This window comes from Sminthopsis crassicaudata, chromosome 4 (assembly GCF_048593235.1).
Source record: "Sminthopsis crassicaudata isolate SCR6 chromosome 4, ASM4859323v1, whole genome shotgun sequence".
NCBI lineage: Eukaryota > Metazoa > Chordata > Mammalia > Dasyuromorphia > Dasyuridae > Sminthopsis > Sminthopsis crassicaudata.
Genome location: NC_133620.1, coordinates 341,459,719 through 341,486,238, shown reverse-complemented (window position 1 = coordinate 341,486,238; position 26,520 = coordinate 341,459,719). Strand labels below are relative to the sequence as shown.

The 26,520-nt window shown below is 33.6% G+C and overlaps 1 protein-coding gene across 7 annotated transcripts in view; it reads right to left on the bottom strand.

The window, feature by feature from the left end:
- Positions 1-26,520, bottom strand: part of CDC27 (cell division cycle 27) — a 118,074-nt gene that overhangs the window by 26,001 nt on the left and 65,553 nt on the right. For 3 of the 7 annotated variants that reach the window (XM_074260960.1, XM_074260962.1, XM_074260963.1), the window contains exons 4-12: positions 24,198-24,323; positions 14,808-14,905; positions 13,574-13,728; positions 12,982-13,193; positions 11,998-12,112; positions 6,149-6,264; positions 2,676-2,775; positions 1,578-1,785; positions 932-1,104 (exon numbers count right to left, since the gene is read on the bottom strand). In XM_074260960.1, coding sequence (XP_074117061.1) covers positions 932-1,104; positions 1,578-1,785; positions 2,676-2,775; positions 6,149-6,264; positions 11,998-12,112; positions 12,982-13,193; positions 13,574-13,728; positions 14,808-14,905; positions 24,198-24,323 — 1,303 coding nt within the window. Of the gene's footprint in view, positions 1-931; positions 1,105-1,577; positions 1,786-2,675; positions 2,776-6,148; positions 6,265-11,997; positions 12,113-12,981; positions 13,194-13,573; positions 13,729-14,807; positions 14,906-24,197; positions 24,324-26,520 lie in introns of those variants that run through there. The other 4 variants (XM_074260961.1, XM_074260964.1, XM_074260965.1 and 1 more) reach the window with 2 other exon arrangements.

Here is a 26,520-nt window from a genome sequence, read left to right as displayed (position 1 = left end):
GAATTCTAATATATAAAACTGTTTTTTAAAAAAAAAAATATAGCTTTTTATTTATAAAACATGCACGGGTAGTTTTTCAACATTGGCCCTTGCAGAAACTGTTCCAACTTTTCCTTCTTCTCCCCACCTCCTCCCCTAAATGGCAGGTAGTCCAATACATGCTAAATATGTTAAAATATATAAAACTGATTCTTATTATACCAGAAATTCACGCTAATAATTGAGTTTGCATAAAGCATTTTGGACAGCTTCTTTATTCCTTTGATTTCAACAGTATATCTAAAGATCCATCATACTTGATCTGCTCTACAGGGGACATAAACTCAGATTAATGCAAAGTTATTTAACTTCTCTGGCATCTAGGGCCACCTCTAGCCATCCTGACCTCTATCTTGCCACTGGATCCCAATGCATCTAGAGGAAAAGGTGAAGCAGGTAAACTTGCACAGCCTTTCCTCACTTTTTTTTTTTTCCTGGGGCAATTGGGGTTAAGTGACTTGCTCAGGGTCACACAGATAGGAAGTGTTAAGTGTCTGAGGCTAGATTTGAGCTTAGGTCCTCCTGACTTCAGGGCTAGTACTCTTATCTACTGCACCAACTAGTTGCCCCTAGTCCTCCCTCATAGAAAAAGTGCTTTATAAATCTTAAAGTACTATACTAATATGAGTTATGAGACTATCCAAGAAATGTGTAAATTTTCTTATCTTTTTCTTGTAAGAATCCAAGAGATAAACTAATCTACCTTTCAAAGCAAGGAAGAACAATTTCTCCTAAATTATAATGAATGAGAAAAATCATAATACTATTGCAGTGACATTATATTCTAAATATTTCAGCCTTATCTAGGAATGAAGCTAGAAATTTTCACTAGGCTACACAAAGTCTCTGGTTGTCTATATGAATGTGTGTGCATATATGTTTCTATACTCACCTGCATATACTCTGACAGTTCAAAGTAGGCTCTTCCAATCTGGCACAGTACCCAACCAGTATTATAGTGGTGAGAAGGGAGGTGGCTCAGTATGTTTATCGCTTCTTTGCAGTTATAGGAACACAAAGCTAAATAACCTTTCCCCATATCACGAAGAAGGCTCATCAAACCTTCTAGGAAAAAAACAATTCAGTAAATAAAGTAAAAGAGCACAGTAGAATAGTACATGGATATTGCTATCATATACTGAAAATCCTCCTAATCTTCTAAGGAAGAGGCAGTCAGGTGATTTAGTGGATAAAGCAGAAATCAGGAAGACCGGAGTTCAAATCAGCCTCAGATACTTACTAGCTGTGTGATGCTGAGCAAATCATTTAACCTGTTTGTCTTAATCCACTGGAGAAGGAAATGGCAAGCCATTCCAGTATCTTTGCCCCCCAAAACCTCCTGCACAGTATTGGTGAGGCATAGTCACCAGGTCACAAAAAGTTGGATACAAATTGTATAAACTAAACAACAACTTCTCAGGAAAAGGTAGTTATGAAAGACATTAGAGCATTTGAATAAAGTAGTGTAAATAATTTAAAGTGACAAGTGAATCTATTTGAAGCAAATATTAAGACATTATAAAAGATTTAAAACAGACCTGCTGCCGCTTTCTGAATAGTGAAAGCTTGGATCTGTGGTGTTACCGTGGATATTTTTCCTTCTGAAATGATAGAAGAGTCCAATTTTGTAATTTCCAGACTATCGTTTATATTTGGTTGAGTTATTCCTCCTTTATTAGTCTTGCTTTTTGTTTTTCTGTTTGGAATTTTAGGTGGAAACTTCATTTTTAACTTTTTACTATTCTCCTGCAAAAAGAGTAAAACAAAAACAAACCCAATAGTGTGGTTTTAACCATTAGCTATTAAAGCTTCAAACTGCATAAAGACTTTTGGGATACTCTGGATATTTCCCAGATTTTTGAACACACTATATATATTGTCTTCCTAAGGCTGTAAGATTTTTACATAAATATCCCCTCACTGTATAAGCTTTTTCACAAGGAATATATTCTTTAGTTATTAATTTTACATGCAATAAGCATATTGAGTAATCAAAATCATTATAAGCAGTCAACAGAAGTATAGTTGCTGGTGACAAATGCATTGTGTGCTTGAATTTACTGTTCAAAAGAAAAAAGCATATGAATCAGCGCATAGGTGTTTGAAGGCAAACTGCCAAAGTGAACTTCATGAAAGCTCATACAATGTTTCCCCTCAGGTGTCATAAGATGACTTATAAGGGATTTACTAGGTTTGTGAAATATAGTTTTTAAAGACCAGATACGGCAGGGCTCATTGATGGTACTGGAAAAGATTGGTGGAACTTTTAAGTTTGGGAGCTGAGCTATATTTGCATTAAAATCAATAAAGTATGTGCACCAATTTTATACTTTTATGGCCAGTCCCAAAGGAGTGGGAGATGTGTGGCTATTTAAGGAGGAACAAACTGGATCAGTTTAAAGCAGATTAAAGCTTCCATTTCAATATTGGCATCAGGCTCTGAATGGCAGCTTTGAAGACCTAGTCTCCAAAACACAATCCAATCAGAAGAAATAAAAAATCCAGAGAAAGAGCAAGAGATAGTTTTAAATACCTACAAGTTTCCAGAATAATTCCATAATAGTAACTTAAGGAAATAACTCCCTAAAACTCAATTAACAACAATTCTGTAATGTAGTAAGTATTAGATCAATTACCTTGGTTGTAGAGCTGTCACTAGTAAAAAGTCGTGAGCTTCTTCGAGGCAGTGCATTGGGTGGAGCAGCAATAGTGGGGCTCAATACCTGAGGTGTTGTACTATTTAAAAAAAAGGTTATTAAAGAAATGATATACTTCTAAAAATATATCTTAAATCTTAAAATGCTAATTACTATTTAAACTCATAAGACACAAGGAAAATTAGATAAAAACGCAAAAAGTGATGAGTTTGGCTTTCTTCCTTATTTTCTAATATTTAAATTTTATAAATTACAGTAACATTGTTGAGGCATAGCAACCCTTTATTTGAAAGTGCTAATCTAAACCTCACAATAAGGACCAAGTCTCTAGGGCAAAAAACTCATTCATAACCAATTTTATCTGAAACTCTATCTTCAATATAGTAAGTCTAAGGCAGTAGAAAAACAGCTGGGCCAAGAACATATTCTAAACTTGTTGCTAACATAAACACTAATGTTAAATATATACATTACCAAAAAAAATTCTTCAATCCACAAAATGCATCACCACAAGATTTTTTTATGCTTCAGTAAATAGAACTTTAACTTTTATAGCCCACTCTACTAGGATACAGAAGACCATGCCAAGCTTACAAGCCAGCTAAGCTTGGGTAAGTCACTTAACTGCTCTGAGCTTCAGTTTCCTCATCTGTAAAAAGCCTCACAGGGTTACTGTGAAGATCAAATGAAATAATATATGTATAAGAGCATAGAAAACTTCAAAGTGCTAGATAAATAATATTATGGTTAGCTAGTATGGCATATTTTTACTGTATAAAAAATTCCAAATAACACAGGGAATCAATGCCTTTGTAAAAAATACCACTGAATACAACAAACATTTATGCCTGGACTACTCTTCCTTATGAGGCTCTGTGCAATGTGCTAGGGACACAAAGATGAAAAAGGACACAATTCCTGCTCTCCAAAGAGCTTACAATCTAGTATATAGTGTGCATGTGTGTGGTGGGGATGGAGAGTTGGGATGGAAAAAGGAAGGAAGGACAAGACATATATACAAATAGCTAGATATCTAAATTAGAGAAGAAGTACATAGGAAATGGAAAGGTGATATGACAGGAAATGGAGAATCATTTCTAACTCAAAAGTATAAGGAGAAGATTCACAGAAGAAGAGGTGGCAATATGAAGAAGAAAAGAGTTTTGGAAGGAGGAGGTAGAGTTTCATTTCAGGTCCACTGGAAGACAGTGGTCATGCACTATGGACAACATGTTGACGTATGGGAGGGAACTAGTTGTAGTTACAAATCTTTCATAAATAGAATACTGGTAAATGTCCAGGGATTAAGAACAGATACCAGAAGGTGGGGGGAAATGTAGGAGGAAAGGTGAAAAGTGTTATCTCTACCCTTTTTGAAAAAATAAGGACCTATAATAGGAAAGAGACCATTTTCATCCCTATCCCATGTTTTGTCCTTGGAAATCAGGAGTGTCAGAGAAAGAAGCAGAAACCTAGAAAAGATAAAGGGCACCAAAAAGTGCCTCTGATCAAAGATATATTCCCTATGTCATCATCTGATTAGCTGTTTATTTGAGTTGACAAATTTTTCTTTAAGATTCAGATATCTCTTGGCAAAATTAAACCTATTAATCAGTCATACTTAATAATAATAAATGATAGTGTTTCAAATCAGAAAAAAATCTCTATAACCCTCCACTGGCTAGAAGGAAATTTTGGGAGACTAGGTCATTTTAGGAAAGAAGTTTTAAAAAAATTAATCTGTGAAATAGGTGATAAAGAGGCTATTAGTAGAAAGGGATGCATAAATGGGGAACTCTGAACCACAGAAGAGTACTGTTCTTGGAGTTGGGATTGAAAGAAGGGTTCTAAGACATGGAAGGTGCCAAAGAAAAATGTTACTCTTCTTGGTTTTGTCCAAGTGGTTACAAAGTCCCGGGATTCCACAGGGGAAAAAAAAAAAAAAAAAAAAAAAAAAAAAAAAAAAATCAGCAAAATGCCATATATTTAGCCTATAGAAATGAAAAACATGGAACGAGCAAGCTGACACATTAGTAATATTATGCACATTCCTATGAATATACTATGCAAATGGGAGTTTGCAAAATTAAGTTCAAGTAACACCAAAACTCTAAGCTAACCTCTTAGGAGGAACAAAAAAAATTCATCTCTCTCTGCTTTTCTTGGATGTATACACCAATTGTAAATATCTTTATTTCATCAAGAGGAGGTACAAAAAAAAACCTTAGGATGCTATTCAAATCTAGCTCTATCAATTGATTCTGGGAGATGTGCTTCAAAATTTTTGTTTTCTTTGTTAACATCCTGTTTTTTATGGCTTTCTAATGAAGACTGAAATATTCTTATAGCTATCAGTAGATTCTGAAGGAAAAGGAATAAAGTTCCTTGAGGAAAATCTTGAATGGTGCTACAGGACCATTTATGTTTGAAGGAAAAAGTAAAAACTTTGTCTTTATGGATCATAATTCCCCCCCTCCCTTTATTCTAAGAAGACAAACAGGTTTATTCTTTATCAAGTTTTTAATTAACATTTAGTTTAGCCCTCATAATAGTTTTAGGTTGAATTTTTGATAAAGTATGATTACATTTTTATACATTCTTTATAATCAAGATACAGAATTAAGAGAGCCTTGAATTCAAATTCAACACAATAGCTATGTGATTTACAGGTAAGTTATCAGTTTCCTTATTTGCAAAATGGGTATAATGATAGCTTGTGTATTGCTTACTTCACAGAGCAGTTATAAGGACTGAATTGTGATAAACTTTCTAAGTTTTAATATATAATGTAAATATAAAATATTATTATTATTATTGTCATATTTATGTCTACTTTTCAACAGATTATAAATTTATTATTTTAAGTAATAAGTGTGGTATTTAACTATTGTATTTTTGTTATGACATACCATTATCCATTTCTTTGATTTCTTTTAAGAAAATTGGATCCTTATTCCGAAGACCTACCACTGGCATTAATTTCCACAAATCAAATACAGGGAAAAGTAGACACTGCCAAAAATCGACTCTTTAAATAAAACATGTGTATAAACAGGTAGGGAATATTTTATACAGGTTTATTTTGGACATAAATTCACATGATGATTAATTAGCCTTACGATGTTTTCATTCACTAGTAGCCTTTTATTTTTAATTGCAATAGGCATTCAATGAGAAAAAAAGTTTCAAATACACTACTTATGAAAGCTTAATCATTTCACTGAAGCAAGGACAGTGTAGTTTTGCTTCAGATGCAATTTAAATTATATAAAGATGCATTAAAAAGTCAAAGCTGGGCAATTCTATGTTTTAAAAAGTCATGTGGGCATTCTCAAACACTGGAGAAGTTGAAACCTGCCCTAGGATCAAGAAACTATGAAAAACCATAGTGCCTCAGGGTGAGAACTGCAAAGAAAACTATACAAATGTAGGAGAAAAATACCAATAAATACCTTGTCTGTGGGCCAGAACTTTGTGTTTGTGCAACAAGGATTGGAGTTACCTCTCGACTATTTCCACTCTGTGAGAAGACAGACTTTGTTCCAGCTTGGCTGATTCTGCCAACAGACTGCATAACACAAAATTTTTATGTTTGCTATTGTGGCAATAATCGCACTGTGAATCACAAACTTAGTCATATTTTTTTTTCCAGATATATGTACAAAGGTCTCATAGTATATATGACCGCTGCTGTAGCTTAGTGCATTAAATCATTATTTCCATTTCACCTAAGCTCAGACATACAGTATCTTCACCCTCCACTCAACATATCTGAATCTCTGTACCACTTTTAATATCAAACACAGAAGGAAACTCCCCTATGGAATCTATTCATATTAATTGAATACTTATGGGCAGTTACTTAAATTCATAAGCCAGGGATACAGAGTCATCAGACCCAATCTCTGCCCTCAGGGGACTTACAATCTGGACATCTGGGCAAGGGGACAATATACATAAAAATGTAAGGAATAATACAAAGAAGTATCGGCTAAGGGCCAAATAAGTAGAATAGATAAATAAGTACTACAGAAATTTATGAAGGAGAGATCTCTATCCCAATACTTCCCAATTTCTGAGTAGCGTTGCTCCTGAACTTATCCATTGCTCTCCAGCATCTCCAATCTCTCTCCTTCCACTGACTCTCCTAGATTGGAAAAAACCTTCACTTGACCTTGCTGTTCCCTCTATATACATATTCTATTTCTAGACTTCCTTTCACTGCCAAATTTCTTAAACAAATCTATTATATTTGTCGCTTCCATTCCCTCTCTCTTCTCCCCACCTTATCCAGTCCATTTCCCACTCCACAACCCAACCTTCTATAATTTAATATCTATTGGCCCCCATTACCTTATAGGCTCTTAAGATCACCTTCTGATCAAATCCAATTGTTTTTTCTATGTTTCCATTCTGCTTGACCTTTCTAGGTCAATATTTGATACTGCTGACTCCACCCCTCTGCCTCCAGACCTTCCGGAAACATTTTTCCACTCTTGACTTTAATAATAAGGACATTATCTTTATTCTTCTAAATTTCTTTTTTCCTGAGGGCATTACCTATTTTTCAGCCCTATACCTATTCTTTTTCTTAACAGAATTAATTTGTTTTCATGGCTTCCCCTATATTTGCCAATAATTCCAAATGGTTACCATTAGGCTTGCCTCCTTTCCCTTATTTCCAACCTCCTATTAAACATTGAATGTCCCATCACAAGTTTACCACATTAAAAATCAAGTTCAGTATTCCTTTATCATTCATCCTCAAACCCTAGAGTCAAAACTGACTTTAAAAAAAAAAATCTATCTGAAGTGCCTCTTCATTCTATGTTGGCTCTTTTTAGCTGTCTTTACTCGAGGACCTCTCCATTCATGCTAGCTCAGGATCAACTCACCAAAATAAATAAGGGAAATAACAGCAGCCAGCATAGTTATGCTGTAATGTGCTGTTCACTTGTTTGCTTTTTCCCTTTGCTTCCTTAATATTTGTAGTCATTAGGCTGCTGACAATGTTAACCTTGTATTTGATTAAAGGTATTTCTCTACCTTCTTCAACTCTTAAAATTTCCTGTTTGATCACTTTCTATATTGACTTTGGCTTCCCATCCTGTTTGATCTTTCAATTATCTGTATTCCCTTGATTTCTATTTATCTAGTCTTTGACCTACTGTTTTCTTGACCCTTGAATTCCCTGTATATTTTACTTCCCAAACCCCAATTTTAACCCAGTTCTTTTGATCTCTTGACACCATGGCCTGCTAGAATACTTATCTTTTGTGATAAATCTGATACTTGTGAAAATTTCTATTATGTGCTACCTCACTTTATACTTAGATTATATCAACAATCTCTTCACTAGCTTCTCATCTCTATTTTTTTTTTTAACCTCCATACCATTGCTATTACTCTCCCTAAAACAATAATTTCATCATTTCTTTGCTACACTGGAAAAAAACAAACTAAAAACCCTGTATATATCTATATCCCTTGCTTCTATTGTCTATTGTTCTACTGTCTTTTAAGGCTTTTCATAATCTGTTATTATCCTGTTTATTACTCAAACATGCCATACTACCACTTAATATTAATATTCTTCATGATAGAGAAAAGGTTTTTTACCTAATAGGTCTATAGTTTTAAAACACCAAAACTAAGTGCAATTAATTCAAATTCATACAAGTCCATAAAATTAGTTAATTTTATTAACTAAAATGTTATTAACTTTTAATAAAAAGTAATTTATAATAGCTTCATCTTTATCTTAATATTTATATAAACATTTATCCCTTTTCCCACCTTCTGTCTTTCTAAATCTTAACAATTCTTCAAGAACTGATCAAATCAAAGCCCATCTCCATGAAGGCTAATCGTATGCTCTAACTTATAATCTACTTTCCTTGGGGAAAAAAACCATACTTTATATTTCATTCATATTCTCATAGTTCCAAGAAACAACATAACTTTAGGCATATTACAAATTAATACAACCATTCAAATATAATAACAATACAATTACAGGTAATTCCTTCATATTCCTAAAGAGTTGGTCATCACTATATGACTTCCTAATACTAGAGGACCTATCATAGCCATATGAGCTCCCTGGAGCTTTTTGAAAATCTGAGAGTAAATGGAGGAGTGAAGAAAAAGTGGAAAAATAAGAACAACTTTGGGGAGCTAAGTCCAGGGGTAAAATTTTAGGTAGGGACAGCTTACCTGGATGGTGAAGGATGCAGGAACCCCTCACATCCAATATTTAAAATTAAACTAACAGTTACTGAAGTTTTAATTTCACACTGACTGAATGAGAGATTCATGTGGGTTAAAGATTAGAATTTATTTGGGTTAAAAATACAAATAGCTACAGAAAAGGAAAAAGAAAGTCATTCACAATTTAAGAAGAAATATTTAAGAAGTTTTTCTCATTGGAGACTGGGTGAAAGGGAAGGATTCATGAATAAGATAAGACCTTACTATATTCCAAGCACTGTCCTAAATGTAGTAGAAACAAAAACAAAAGAGAAGATAGTCCCTGCCCCCAAGGAGCTTACACTCTATAGAAGTAGACAACAAAAAAGGAAAGTAGTAAACTGGGAAGGATATTTTGATTCAGAAAGTTAAAGAAATGGTAAGTTGAGACATAGGGGAATAGAGTGACAAAGTGGGGGACTAAAGGCAACAAAGAACACTGGGTACTTGGGAGAGATGGGTAGAGAAAACAAAGTAGAATGATAACCAAAGCTAAAACTAATCATTATTATTATTTTTTAAACCTAGGACTATCCATGTGCTTAGGAAGGAAGAAGGAATGACCTCTTATTCTTTCCTGGGCAAGAACTTTTTGTGTTCAGTATTCCAAACTTGGATTGTTGTTATTATTATTATTGTAACTGAGCTTTGTTAAGGGAATTAAACAGGCTTCAGAGGAAGATCAAGAAAACTAATCACCAAGTAAAACAAAATTTCCTATGGGAAAATGCATAGCGAATTTTTAAAAACTATCTTAAATGTGGAACTTCTGGAACATAACCCATTCATAAACTTGGGAACTTAGAAATTAAGTTTTAATCAATGAACAAATTAAGTCTGAGCTAATCCATTTATATATTTCGATTTTTACCCTTAAAAGGGAAAATTTTTCATATATAAATATATATTTTTAGATGTATGAGACATATTTTTAAATTTAAGGCTTAGAAAATGGCCCCTGACATCACATGAATGAAACGTTTCTGATGACCTTTTCCTAGAAACTTCAGAAGTTTCAATACTCATATTGAGCTACTTTAGATAATAAAATTTGTCATTTTAGAGTTAGAAAAGCTTTTAGAGACTGAATCCAAACTCCTCATTTTACAGATGAGAAAAACTAAGGCCCAGAGAGTTTAAAATCAACCAACAAGTATTTATCCTGTTTCTACTTTGAACTGGCTGCTCCATAGACATCTTAAACTCAACATATCCAAAAGAGAACTCATTATTTTTTCTCCCCAAACTCACCCTTTTTAAAAATATCTATCATTTTTGAATTCAGCACCATTCTTCTAAGACTCAGGTTTGCAACCATATTGCTGGACTGGACTAATTACTTTCACTCACCCCAAAAACACACACACACACACACACACACCTCCTCTCAACTCACATAGCCATCACCCCAGTTCAGATCACCCCTCACCTCCAGTTTTCTAATTGGTCTCCAGGCTCAGGTCTCTTCTCTCTATCCAATCTATCCCTTCACATAGCTGCCAAAGTGATTTTCCTAAAGTGTACCTACCCTTTCTTCCCAGAGTGCCCCACTCAATAAATTCTAGTAGTTCCATAATACTTACTTTTAGAATCAACAATTTGTCACCTGGCATTTAAAGTTCCTTACTACCTTTTCAGCCTTCTTACAAATTACTCTCCTCCACATACTCTACGGTCCAGCTATCTTGACCTCTGCTGTTCTTTATACAGGACACTTAATCTTTCTATCTTTGCACTGATTCTTCTCCTTATCGGTGTCTCTTAGTATCCCTGGTTTCTTTCAGTACTCAGCTCAAAAGCCACATTTTACATGAGGTCTTTTCAGGTTCCCCAGACTTCTAACCTGCTTGCTAAGATTACTGTGCTTTTACTTTAGTACCTTATATGTACATATTTATATGAATATTATTACCTTCCTTGGAATATAAATTCCTTAGGACTAGGACTGGCTTTTTTTCCTTTGTGTTTCCAGTACTTAGCACTATACCTGGTTCAAAGTAAGTGCTTACTAAGTGCTTGTGGATTAGTTAATTAACTAAGATCACACAGCTTTTCTAAAGCCTAGTCCAATTTTCTTTTCACTAAATCATATTAAGAATTGATTTACTTCCTTAATCTATTTACTGGACTGATTACTAGGTTTAGTTAGGGTAATAAATTTTTATATATCTTGCTGAATATGAATTATATTACTAAATATGTCCAAAGTATATACTTAATATATTAGGAGAGCTTTCCTTGGATTCCTTAATATAAGCAGTATTTAAAATTATTTCTTTCCTGAAGAAAGAATAGAACATCCAAAAAATATATTCATTCCGGTTATAAGATATTTTAAGTAGGAAAAAACCCTTCCACCTAAAATTGTCTATTAATTAAAAAGGATAAAGGTCTAAATAAAATTAAACACAATTATATCTTACACAATAATAGCTATACAATGATATATCTAACTACATAAAAATTAGAAGTTAACTTTTAATAAAAAATTTAAAAGTTATATTTAATATTTGCAGTAACCTTTTTTAGGTTACAGAACTGAATCATTGCTATGAAAATATGACCAGCAGGCCAAACTCTTGTAGAATATTTTGCCCCTGTATACAAAGCTTTTTAAAAATATGCTAATTTTGCTTAGAGAGATAGTAACAATATGACAGATCTCAAAAATATGTAAGGAAAAAATCTGGACATATCAATTAATGGATTAAAGTTAATGAGCTGTGTGACTGGGTGGGGGGTTGTTTTAGATGCTAACAATTTATTTAGCTTTTTGTGTACATTAATCCAATTTATAAAGGGAAATTCTGATTTCAAGATCCCAAACTACCAATACCTCACTTGAGGCAGGCCTCAGACCCTTTTTACTTGTATAACCCTCAAGTGAATGCCATAATCATGTCTATACATATTTCCTTTGCCACAATGGAAAAATTTTAAAAAATCACTTTTCACACTGCTTAAGACCAAAATGCTAATTTTGTAAACTGACTAGAATTTGCAACTAATTCTTTTTAAACAAGATCAGAACAGCATTTCAAAGACAAGGTACCTTCTTTGAGGGGGCTCCTGTGGATGGCACATCAATTACAGAAGACGAGTTAGTGTAGTTTTGTAGATATGATCCATCTCCAGGACTTGGAGTTTCTAGTGGCAGTATCCCAAAACTGTGAGAAGAGATGGAAATCAAGGTGTCAAAAAGTCATCAAGTCACCTATAATGTAGCAGTATATTTAAGTTAAAAGGAAGAGAATAGTCAATTAGTCTAAGAAACAGTGAGAATTTCAGGGGCAGCTTGGTAGTAACTGATGGTGATGAATTGAATCCTACCCAAAACTAAAAATATAGCACAAAAATTAAATTGTGTAGCAATTGCTGATAGAAGTAGATATTTAAAGAGATTTAGAAAGTTGCTTTCATAAAAGAGACTCTATGGAAGGAAATAATTTTCAAGATATAGGATTAACTGCACTTCAGTATTTAAAAGTGCCAGTCATGACAAATCTAATTAGGAGAGCTCCTAGGGCAAATGTAGAGAACACTTCCATATGTAATCTTGTACTAATATACTCTTGGTCCCTCTGGGGAGAATGCAATGGTGACTTGTATTTCAATGGTATGTCACAAATTACTATAAAAACCAGATACACAGCCTGGCCCTATGGGTTCCAAAGAATTCTCAAACTCCCTTCTACTTTCTCCAGCACATTTTGGCAAATTATAATTTGAGAATTATGATTTTATTTCCCCTACAATTTAGCCATTCAGAAGGTGCAAGATTTCAAAATATTTAACATCATATACTAAATATATATATTTATAGGCATATACTAGAGAAATAATAGACTTGACTATAATGTCTATGGCATATCATTAAGAGTATTTTATCTAACATTTAAGAATCTAATTAGAAAAACTGTACTTATTTCACCTTCTGAAGAACATGTCAGTAGTTGATACAACATTTGCTTCAATTTTTAGTAGCCCTTACGTTAATTGCCACAGTACAACACAAAGTAAGCATTGTTTATCTTACCTTGGAGTTAAAGGGCTAAGAGCAGCTGGTCCTCCTAATAAACTCCGCCCAGTTTTTGGTTTATTTTGAGCCTGTTTAGACAGAATGGTAGTTCCTGTTCCAAGGGGGACAGTGTCTGGTGAAATTACAGCTGAATCAATATAAGACACTGAGGAATCTGTGTTCAAGGAGTACTTTGAATTGGAGGATTCTAAATTCAATCTGTTTAATTCCTGAAACAGAAAATTTCTACAATAACAACAGACACACGTGGTGCTTTACATGTTTTGCCAACAAGTTTGTAAAGCACTTTATATATATTATTATTTCATTTGACAATAAGCTTGTGAAATTCTAGAAATATCATTTTCATTTTATAAATGAGGAAACAAAGGCTGAGAGAAGTTCTTTGATTGTCTAAGATCACCCAAATAGCAAGTATCAGAGGTGGGAACAAAGCCAGATCTTCCTGACTCTTGGTCTTGCATTCTGCAAACAATAACAGCTGTCTTTCCTGTCATCATGCCAACTAAAATGTATTACTTAGTTTGTATCAATGATTTAAATTTGTATAACATTAAAATTTGAAAGTAGTAGTACTTAAATGACTTACAATTGTATCCTGGGGTGTTTCCATCAGAACTGTCTCAGGCTGTCTATGATATAAATTGTGATTAGATACTAGGGTTGTACAAGTGTTGGGCAGACAGCTGCTAAAGTTCTGTAATGATGTTAATTTAAATGTTTGATCAGGATCTGGCTTTTCACCTGTAAAAACAAAAAGACCGCCCCCACAACGAGATTATAAAGATTAAAATCTTTTCAAATTTAAACACAAATAACTTGAATTAATACATAAGAAGTACACAACAAGCTTAAAATTCACTGACCATTGGGAAAGATTTTGTAACTTTTCATCTAAATCCAATACCTCCCTCTACCTTTCAGGTGCTCAGATTTGTCTTTCTAAAATAAAGACTATAATGTGACTATTTTGCATTTGTTGTTTTTCAGAGAGGACAGGATACACAGAAAAGTAATACGGTTACCTAGTTCACAGCAAGCAATTTAATCATACCCAAAATCCCTTGGAGAGACGTTATGATGCTACAATAAAAATATATCTACAGCATATGTCAAATAAATGGCTACAAGCAGCCCACATTCTCAAGTATGGCCCAAATCGGATTAAAATATAATTGGGAAATATTTACAAATAAATAAATAAATAAATAAATAAAATAAAAAATAAAACAATAAAACAATAAAACACAGATAAATGTCAATATGTGACCTTCTAAACCAAAATGAGGCCCACAGGTCATGTTGTGTATAATTTAGTGGACCTTGTTTCTATTTGAGTTTGACACCAGTGTTCTACAATATGTGATTGCCACTGGTTTTCCAGCCACCGAAATATTTAAGTACCACTCTTCCCCATTTAAGGCACTGGTTTGTGATTTATCAACATAATGGTTTCAGTTTTTGACATTCTGTGAGTAGCTTTTATTAAAAGTTAATAAATAAGTACACACCTTACCAGTGTGTGCTAATACCCAATGCTAGAAATAGTTAACATTAAAAGGTTCTAAATAATAAAGATTAATAATTTAAAATTTCTAACAAATTCACCACTAAAAAGTCATAGATGTTCAGAAATATAAGCAGGGGTATATCCCTAAATCAAGTGGTAACAACCGTTTAACCCTAATTGATAATCATGCTTCAATCTTTTCTCAGTAAGACTTTGGAAAGAAAAACTGTTCCTGTAGATAAATATTTTTCCTCTTAAAAAAATAAAGAAAAAGCACAGGGGAAAAACAAAAAACCCACCTCTAAAAACCTACCTATTTCACATAATGACTCAAAAGGGGACCAGAGGAAAGGATTTAAACTAAGGCTCTTTTGGTAACATTCTGATCCTTTGGCAAGCCGATCTGTCTTGCTGTAGAGAAAAACAAATAGTTTAAACAAGAAAGAGAACCCAAAACATTCAGAATAAAGATAATTACGGAATAGAAAAAGATACACCTTATGTAAGCACAAAGGGTCCTCTTCCTCAATGCTTCCCTGAAGTGTCAATTCCCCCTACTTATCACCCTTCAACTATGACTCCAATAGGTCAGTTCAAACCAGCTGTCAGGTGGAAGCACACATACACCTAAATTAGGAGAAACTTGAATAAAATTAAATGAGCTATCCACCACCTCCCTGATATACAAAATGCTAGGTTTTCTTTCCTATCAAACACCTATGTAATCAAGTCCTGAAGGGAAATAATTCATTAAGGTACCCCAAATTTATTTTTAACTTTGAGAAAGAGTAGTGGCTATTCTTAAAGTACCTTAATTATAGCATATTTGAAAGGAATATATGTTATCACCTGGCTTTACTGTAACTATAAAAGCTTTCTTGTTACAAAAGATGATAATTCTCACTAAAGCTTTTTTCATGGAAAAAAAGCAAAGTAATTCTGTTGACCTTACAAAGTAGTTGTTAAAAGGCCTATATTATAAAAAATCTGGGACATATGGTTTATGAGATAACATTTGTCAAACATTTTACAAACCTAAGGACCATACAAACATTACTTATTATTATTGTCGAGATGGGGTCTTAAAATGATGTAGGTGCCAAAATAATTAAAAAATTTACTTCTACAGAAGTATGTTAGGATTAAGTCATATTTTAGGAGTCATATTTTAGGAGAATGAATATATATATATATATATATATATATATATATATATATATATATATATATATATATATATATATATAAAGTAACATGGGGGTGATTCTTGTAAAACTCTAAAGGTTTTGTGAAATATCAGATGACATTCAACTAAAAAGTTCCAAAGGAAAAATTGTAAAGCTGTATAACATCATAAACGGCCATGGTGCCAAAGGATGATGCCAAACACAAAGTAAGTGGTGTAGAAGTTATTTGTTAGATACTTTATGTTTGTTTATATTGGATTATAACTGAATTAATTGTTAAAATAACATCTCTTTTCAAGAAGAGTTCTATAGTCCCCAAATCCTCTTTTTTCAAACCGGGTAGATAACAAAATCTATAAGATGTAAGATAAAGGACTAAAAAAAAAATGTATAATCTGGTAAATTTTTCTGTGGGAGGGAAATCCATGCTTTGTAGGTTAGCTTAACATCAATTCATAAACACACTGACAAAAACTAATCGATAAAAAAAATAAAATCCCCAACAACTTCTCAAAGCAATATAGGAAAGCTTATTTAAATCCCAACAATACAGAATTATCATAGAATCATGTGAAATAGAGACCAACATAGATACAGAGATATAAATATAGAGGCCACTTAATCTAACCTCCTAATTTACATCTAAGGGAAACTGAGACTTGAGAGAATCATCCAAGGACATGGAGTTAAGTATGATACTTTCATTCATTCATTCATAACAAACGGGTGAAATGTATGAGCTTAACAACTGGTTGCAGAAGTTTATGACAATAATTTGGTAGGAAGGGAAATAATTCAAACTATAGTAAGCTGACGGACAGTGAAAGGGTGGCACAGTGGACAGAATGGATAGTGCTGGGCCTGAAGAAAGGAACAGCTGACTTCAAACCTAGCCTAGACCTCAGCAACTGTGTGACCCTAGACAAATCCCTAATCTCTGCTTCAATTTCCACTAGTGTAAAATGGGGACAAAAAAAAAAAAAAAAAAAAAAAAAAGCAGTGCCTCCCTTCCAGGGTGCCATCAAATGAGATAACATTGATAAAGTGTTTAGCATATAGCAGGCACTTAACAAATGCTCATTTCCTTCCTTTCTTTCCAATAAGGAAGGTGGTTTTGGATTCTTCTGACTCCTACTCCAATATTCTTTACATTGGGAATGTGATCAGATAGTTGCTAATGGGAAGCAACTATTAATTTAAAATTGGATGAATTTAATTCTCATGATCACTCCATATATTACTGAAGGGAACAATCTCATTAGAAGAAATAGAGTAGTCCCTATAGTTAATACAAGAATGAGAGAAACAGTCCTGGGTGGGGCAGGATCTAAAAAAATGACTGACGGTTATCTGACTCCAAGGCAAACCATTCCACATCACATTGATGCCGAAGAGGCCAAAGTCAATAGTTCTATGAAGATCCACAGCATCTTTTAAAAATAATACCAAAAGATGTCACATTCATCATAGAATTCTACAGAACAGCAAGGAGAGCTAAGAAAACAAGAGAATGGGAAAGGAACGAAATCTCTTCAAGAAATCAGAGGTATCAAGGAAAGATTTCATGCCCAAATGGGTATAATAAAAGACAATCATGGTAGGGATTTAACAGAAGCAAAAGAGATTAAGGAGTGATAAGAATACACAAAAAAAAAAAAAAATCTGTACAAAACAGATCCTAACAGCAGCATAACCACAATGGGAGTGATTACTGATCTATAAACAGGCATCCTAAAGAATTAAGTCAAGTGGATCTTAGGAAGAAATGCTAAAAATAAGGCTAGTGGAGGTGACAGAATTCCAACTGAGTTTTTAAAAACCCTAAAAGATGATGCTGTTAAAGCACTGCACTCAACATGCCAGCAAATATGAAAAACTCAACAGTGGCTATTGGATCAGAAAAGGTCAGTTTATGTCTCAATTCTAGAAAGGTTCAAAGTACGGAACAAACTGCACTCAGGTCACATACTAACAAGGTTATGCTTATGATTCTGCATTGCTATGAGGAAGTTTGGTAATGCATATTTGGAGAAGATAGATTAAATGTGAAACAGAGAGGTTGTAAATAGAACCCAACTAGGAGAATTCCCAAGTGTTAAGAGTTAAATTATATAGAAAATAAATACATTGGTACCATGACTTAACAAATTATTAAGCCAATTCAAGCTGTATAACAGTAGATTACATAGCTCAATCAATCAACAAGCACTATGTACTGGAAATCATGCAAATTGCTGGGAATAAAAATAATTTAAGGATTGTTTGATAATATAGAGGAACATTTTTGCACTCTAAATGTATATTTAAATGGATGACATTATTAATGAATCCAATATAATAAATCACTCAATTTATAATGTGCTTTAAGATTCACAAAGTATTTCAGGTACTACCTAACACCTAGTTAAAACATAATAGAAAACATAATGATAAATGCTGGAGGGCAGTTTGAAAACTGGGATACTAATGCTATAAAGTTCTGAACTGATCCTGTCATTCTGGAGGGCAATTTGGAACTATGTCCAAAGGCCTATCAAATTGTACACACCAGGGGCAGCTAAGTGGTGCAGTGGATAGAGCGCCAGCCCTGAAGTCAGACACTTAACACTTCCCAGCTGTGTGACCCTGGGCAAGTCACTTAACCCCAATTGCCTCAGGAAAAAAAAAGTATACTCTTTGTTCTAGCAGTGTCATTACTGAGTCTGTATCCCAAAGAGATTATAAAAGAGGAAAGGACCCACATGTACAAAAATGTTTGTAGCATCTCTTTTTGTACTGGCAAGGCATTGAAAATTGAATGGATACCATCAAATGGGGAATGGCAAAAAAAGTTATGGTGTATGAATGGAATGGAATATTATTACTCTTTAAGTATTGATGAACAGCCTGATTTCAAAAAAGCCTGGGAAGCCTTATATGAACTGATGCTGAGTGAAGTGACAGAAACAAGAGAACATTATACACAGTTAATAGAACAGATTATGTCATGATCAATTATGATAGACTTAGCTCTTTCCAGTAATACAGTGATTCAAGATAATTCCAAAAAGCTTGGGTTGGAAAATGTCATCTGTATCCAGAGAGAGAACTAAGGAGATTAAATGTGGATTGAAGCATACTATTTTCACCTTTTGGAGTTTTTTGCTTTTTCTTTCTTGTGTTTTTTTCCCTTTTGTTCTGATTTTTCTTGCACAAACATGATTTATATGGAAAGGTGCTTTAAAATATTGTACATGTATAACCTATATCAAAATATTGTATATGTATAACCTACATTCAAGCAAGATTGTAGTCTTGGAAAAGAGGGAGAAAAAAATTGCAACTTAAAAATCTAACAAAAATGAATGTTAAAAATTACCTTTATATGTAATTGGAAAAATAAAATACTATTAAGGAAAAAAAAAAAGATTCACAAAGTACTTTCCTCCCATAAGCCCTGTAGGTCTATTTTCTTTATTCTTTATTAAGAAACAGGTTCAGAGAAGAAGTGATTTTGCCTGAGGTTACATAGTTAGGATTTAAACTCAAATATCTCCTGATTCCAAATCATTATGAAGGGAACTAAGTTACAAGTAGCACAAACCACCACCACCACTATTCCACTCAGATCCCTGTGGAGTCAATCCAGAACCCTGTGCCCAAGATCCTCAAAAAAGCACCTTGCTTCCAGCCAGTCCATGAAGCTGTTGTCTAGGGAAACTTTGCCTCTTCAGCAAATCATAGCTACTGGATACAAAGAAAAAAAATATTCTTACCATGAAATTCCTTGCTATTGTTCAGTGGTTAAAATCAGGGATATAATTTTATCAATAGAACTGACACTAAAGATGCAATTTCCTAAGGACCACAGGTTCTTTCCATCTGCTTACAAAGTCAACCCACGAACTACATGACAGCAAAAAGTGTCTTGTTTTTTCTAGTTGTATACTTATGTGCTTTGAAGATAGGAAATACATAGTGCTTTTTCATTCATTCTCAAGATCTCATTCTAAAGAGACATTCTCTGAGGTCAGTGGAAGTTACTTGAAGAAGATGGTTCAAAACGAAATTTTTAAGATTCATTCTACTCATTCCCTAACACTAATGTGTTCTGCTAATTCTTCACATCATTTTTTCCTCTCCTCTCTCCACCCAAACCTTCCCAAAAAAGAATCAAACAAATTATAGGCATTATCAGAAATTATACTGGAAACAAAAAATACCTATTGTCCCCATATACAAAACTATGAGAGGTATACACCTAAAATTCTGCATGTAGTTTAGGGTAAATATATGATATCTAAGATAAACATTACTGGGTAGTAATGTCCTACTTTGGGAATTTAATTTTACTTTCACCTACAACTTCTATCAACATAATAAGATACTTCAGAGAGAAGAACAAAAAGCTATTTTGTTCTCCCTTTACTTCATATAAGGGTTGCTTAATTATACAAACTAACCTATCACGCTCGAACTCTCACAGTACTACAGAGCTATCTAATTTTCCTTTAGCTGTAAGAACAGGGAGCAGATGTCATATACCTATTCCAATTCAGGTGGGTTGTACTTTTTCTTGTTAATGTATCTTCTCAAAAAGATCTCATATAACAATCCCAATTCAGATAGTATTGTACTTTTCCTTCTTGTATCTTTTCAACAACCACTACACTAGTTATTTTTGAATTCTTCATTAGGGTCTTTTTCCCTCTAGAAAAGGAAGGAAATCTCAACTCCTTCCCAGAAATGACACAATTATCTGGAGTCTAACATGCCATAATCTTTCACAAATGATCCTAATTGATGAAATGCCATGGAGTTTTCATCCTTGAAAAAGGCCTTTGGTTTAAAATTCATTACTTCCAGGTCTCTGCTAAAATATCTTTTTACAATAACTGCCATTTTTATCTGACAGTTATTTGAAGAAACCGATAAATCCACCAGCTAGTTAAGAAACATATAGCAAGGCATTACTGTGTCTGGCACTTTGGTAAAAGATGGAATATAAAAGCAAAAATTGCTTCTATTCTTAAGGAACTCAGATTCTAAATGGTGGAAAGAAACACAAAAATAATAAGATATACAGAAGGTAATCTGATAAGTGAAATCAGAAGGAGGGGAAAGATAGAGAAAGGGTTCTTGAAAAAAAATAAGGGGATTTGAACTGAGTCTTGAAGGAAGCTGAAGTGCAAAGGAAGAGGGAGAAATGCCAGACATATGAAAGAGTGAGCTAGGGTAGAATCAACAAGACTTGTCAACAGACTGGATATAAGAGGGAGGAATTAAGGATGACATCAAGTTTTGAGCTTATGTGAAGGAGGGGGTAATGATAATGTCCTTGAATAATGAATAGTGAAGTTACTAATGGAAAACAAGTGAGGGTCTTTTCCTGGTGTGGCTTGTGAAAGAAGCTGGATGGCCAAACTTCCCAGAATGTTGAAAATTTTAAGAGTGCTCCTTTATTCCAATACTATTCCCCCTATTTGGAATCATGGTCAAATAAATTCTACCCTCATTCCTAGATGTTATTCTAGCCCCAAAGGTTCCATTCAGCAACTTTCACTAACTTTCAGGCCCAAAGTTTCCTTAAATGACTACTTTTCTGTCTTTCTACCTATCTTTCTCTCTTTTTAGTCTACTTTTACCAGAACATAAGCTCTTTGAGGCAGGAATTGGCTCTGATTTTGTATTTATATCCCTGATGCTTAGCATAGTACTTGACACACAATATAACAATTAATAGATTTTTTTGATTTATTCATGATAAAGTGTGGGAAGAAAAGAGATAAGGAAGAGACAGAAAAAAAAAAGTCCCTAAGTCCAGTCCAATTTGTTAGGATTATTTTTTTAAGAAATTATTATCTTTTTTGTTTTTAAAACATTCTATACCAGGGTAAGGAGTCAAGATGGTAGACTATTAGCAACTCAGCTTAAGTCTTTTAATGGTCCCCTCCAAACAACTTTAAATTTTGGATCAGCAGAGCCAAAAAAAGGTCAGGATGAGCTATTTTTCCTAAGAAAACTTAGTAAGTTGGCAAGAATTTGTAACAACGAAGCCTATCTGGATCTCCCCTTCACCCCCCCCCCCCCACTTCAGCAACAATAGCAGTCAGGAGTTTTGGGAGCTATCTAGAGAAAATAAAAGAGTCAGACAGTTGGTCAAAAAGAGATTACGGGGAATCATTGCTGGCACTGAGTACAGCTGGTACTTATTAGCAACTCTATGACTCATTTGCAATTCTAGATTTCTTTGAAACTGTAAGCTGGGCAGAGGATCAGTCACAAGGAAGCAGGTAGCTTGTATGCAGTTCTAAGACAAATAGAATATTAGCACTTGTGGATTCAGGAGACTAGGACCATTCCTTGGTAAACACAAGACTGCAAACCGGGAGGGCAGTGACCATACTTCTCCTAGGATTATATCACAGGGAAAAAAATACTAATTGAAATCAAGCTTAAGAAAAATTCTTGGAAGAGTTAAAGATATGAGTGACAGTGGGAAAATTGGGAAAAGAAATGAGAATGATGCAAGAAAATTATGAAAAGAGGAAACAGCTTGGTAAAAGAGGCATAAAAATTCACCGAAGAAAAGAATTTCTTAAAAAGCAGAATTAGCCAAATGGAAAAAGAGTAATTTCTTAAAAATTAGAATTGGGTAAAATGGATAATCTTGATTCTATAAAATAGTTTTTGAAAAACAAAACCAATGCAACCAAGATTATAAGGAAAGCAGCAAGTGGATAATTTTTTTTTTTGTTTTATATCAAGTATCTTTGAAAAAGGACTAATTTCTCAAAAACACAGAGAACCGAGTTAAATTTGTAATAATCTGAGACATTCCCCAATTAACAAATAGTCAACAGTATGAACAGGCAGTTTTCAGATGAAGTAATCAAAGCTATCTATAATCATATGAAAAACTACTCTAAATCACTATTGATTAAAAGTGTAAATTAAAACTCTCATACCTATCAGACTGGCTAACATCACAGAAAAGAAAAATGATAAATTTTGGAGGAAACTCCAGTGGGAAAACTGGGACATTAATACAATGTTGATAAGAATTGTGAACTGATCCAACATTCTAGAGAACAATTTGGAACTATGTCCCAAAGGCAAAACTGTGCATACTGTTTGATACAGCAATACCACTACTAGGTTTGTATCCCAAAAAAATTTTTTTAAATGGAGTGGGGGGTAGAGGGAGAATTTATATGTACAAAAATATCGATTCTTTTTGTGGTGGCAGTGAACTAAAAATCAATAGAATGCTCATAAAAGAAAAAAAAAAGATATGACAAGCAAGATGGCTTTAGAAAAATCTGGGAAGACTTACATGAACTGATGCAAAGTGAAGTGAATAGAACTAAGAGATCATTTTACACAGTAACTATAATACAGTATGATGATCAACTTTGAATGACTTAGCTAGTCTGATAAATACACACACACCCAAGACAATTCCAAAAAACTTATGATGAAAAATGCTCCAAAGAACTGATAATTTGAGTACAGATCAAAGCACACTTTTTTAAAAAATGAATTAACATTTTTTTCATATGTAATTGAGAAGTACTTGAAGAAATAACAATATCTTGGGAGGAAAATATTTTTCAATTGGGGTCAATTTTCCTTTTTAAAAAATAACAATCATTATAGTGTAGTAGATAGCTAGGCTGCTTCTGTTAGGAAGAATAGGGTTTCGAATCTCACCTCTGATGCTTATTGGCCCTGAAACCCTAGGCAAGTTATTCAACTTCTCAGTAATAGACGGAAGTAAAGAAGGAAGAAAGGGAAGGAGAGAAGGACAAGGAAACAGAAAGGGAGGAGAGAGAGAGAGAGGGGAGGGGGAAGGGAGTGAGAAAGGAAGGTAGGAGAGGGAAAGAAGGAGGAAAGAAAAAAAAAAAAAAAGAGGAAGAAGAAAACTCCAGAAGGCTAGCAAAGTCTGAATTAAAACTATTTTTCATGGAGAGGGGAGATATTTAAACTTAAGAGAAAGATTCAGTTTTTTACTCTCTTCCTTATCTCTCCTCTTCCCCCTCACTCCCCCCCATGCCTTTTTAATGATCTAGATCAGTGGTCCTCAAACTTTTTAAATAGGGGGCCAGTTCACTGTCCCTCAGACTGTTGGAGGGCTGGACTATAGTAAAAACAAAAACTCACACTCGGTCTCTGCCCCTCAGCCCATTTGCCATAACCTGGAAGGCAGCAGAGAACCCCTGCTCTAGATTTTGGTATTCTCCAAGGTGAGGAAAAGGCATAATGTATACTTTGGAAATTATAGAAACCAATATCTGCATTACATTTATGTGCTCCAAATGCCTGGGAAACCAGATGATTATGTCAATAGCTGGGTGAATGCTATTTGATAAAAATACATCAAATCAGTACCACCTTTTAGAGCTGGAAGAAATTATGGCTTGCAAATAATTAGTTTGATTGGTAAGGTACAGAATAAGTAAGGTAAATTAAGGAGAACCATTACCTTTATTATAAATAATCAAAGATTTCTAACAGTTGAAATAATTTTCACTTACCAATATACATGTCCCAATAATGAAAGTGTGAAGCAAGCTGAATCACCAAACTCTGTAACAATATCATCATGGCTTTTCTGCTTATTTAAAACTCCACCAGATAAGATCTGTTCCCCCTCAGCAAGTCTTAAAATGAAACAGAAATTTAGGCACAAAATCATAAATTACTGTATATAAAGACATCTTCTATCATTAATCTTTACTAGAGAGAGAAACTGATAAAGCAATACTGTCACCCCCCCCCAAAAAAAAAACCCCTCCACCAACCAATACTCATTTGATTCTATCATTACATAGATTAGGGTAATCTGAGATACACAGCTCTTCTGGGCATTTAGGGGAGAAAAGGAAAGCATATAATTTTTAAAAATAAATTCTCCAAGCATGACTCTTTCTTCCCCAGAGAGCCAACCCATATAATAAAGAATCTTTTTTTAAGGAAAACAAAAAGTTAGCAAAACCAATAAATACACTCAAAACGTTTGAAAATATATGCAACATTTAACACCTGTGAACCTCTAATCTTTGCAAAGGGGTGAAGGTATCTTCTCATATCTCTTCTTCGGAGCATACTTGTTCTTTTTTGTTTAACATTGATTTCTTATATATCCAAGCATCACATTTTGTCTAGCCATTTTGTTTTCAGTTCTTCGCTACCACAAATATTTTTTGTGCATATGGGAATTTTATGTAAGCAGGTTATTTGTCAATTTTAGCTTTTGTGGGTTGCATGTTCTTTATAAAATTTCAATTCTGTATTTGAAACAAGAAATCAAATTAACAATAGAATGATAGATCCTTGGAGGAGGTAGAGATACTTGTCCCAACTTGTTACAGTTAGAATGGCAGAACCAGGATATGAACTTAATTTGAACTCTTTTATTTATAAATAAAGAAACTTTGTCCAGATGGATGAAGTGACTTAACCAAAGTGATGTAGTGATTAAGTTCCAGAACCAAGACTAAAACCAAGATCTAATTTCCAGCTCAGATTTTCCTATTAAGTTCTATCCAGCAATCTCTTAAAGTAGTGGTGAATGAGAAAATAGGATTCTGACTCCAATATAGGTTTGTGTAAAACAGGAAATTAGGGTATATAAAGGATTATATTTTAAGTTTACTTTTAAAAATAGATTTCCATCGTGAAAAATATTTCTAACATCTCTTCTTGACTAATCTACTTAACTTATCATAACTATAACCATGTAAACTATATATAAGCACTTGAAACTATAACTATTCTAACATAGAGAATGATAATCTAATGTTATTTTATACAACATTAATTTCTGGTGCATTTCAATTGATTGATTGATTTTCTGAGACTGGGGTTAAGTGACTTGCCCAGGCTCATACAGCTAGGAAGTGTTAAGTGTCTGAGACCAGATTTGAACTCGGGTCCTCCTGAATTCAAGGCTGGTGCTCTATCCACGGCGCCACCTAGCTGCCCCTGAATTGATTTAAATAACTCATTTAGAAATTTTTAAGCAAAATATAACTACATTGTAGGAAATGATATGAAGAATTCAGTGAAGCAGAAGACTTAAATGACTGATATATAGTGAAGTAAGCAGAAGCAGAAAAAAAGAATAAATTACAAAAATGGAAATGGAAGTTACCAAAAGGGAAAGTGCATAATGTATAATAATAATGATCAAGCTTAGCTCTGAAGAAAAGATGAGAAAATGTACCTCTTTTGCAGAGGTGGGGAACTATGGCTACAGAACATTCTGCAGGCTATTAGATTCAGCTAATATGTTAGCTAGTTTTGTTAAGTTGATTTTTCCCTGTTTTATTATTATTATTTTTAATCTTCATTACAAATTACAGAATGTATGGGAGGGAGTGAGAGGGATAAATGGAAATTAAGATAATGTAAAAACAAATGATAACAAATGAATTCTTGAAAAGCTTTCCAGGAATTTCCTAGGTCTTTTTAGATTTCTTTTTTTAAAAAAGTCATCAGTTTAACCTATGGACAAATAAAAACTTGGGCTCTTATCAGATGTATTTCTTAGGATGCCTATTAATTAACTATCACTGAATCTTCAAAAATAATTTAATAGAACTTACACTTACTATCTCCAGACATAGAATAGAGAAGATCACAAATCATGATTTACTTGGATAAATTTGTTAAAAAACGTACAGGAGTTTTAAGAATAACCAGATCATTTCCCTTGCTTGATAGGAATACAAAAAAGGGGAAATTTTTAGAGAATTGTCTCCTAGCAACCCTCTCCTGGTCACAGAGCATGGCTGGGAATATATATATATATATATATATATATATATATATATATATATATATATATATATATAT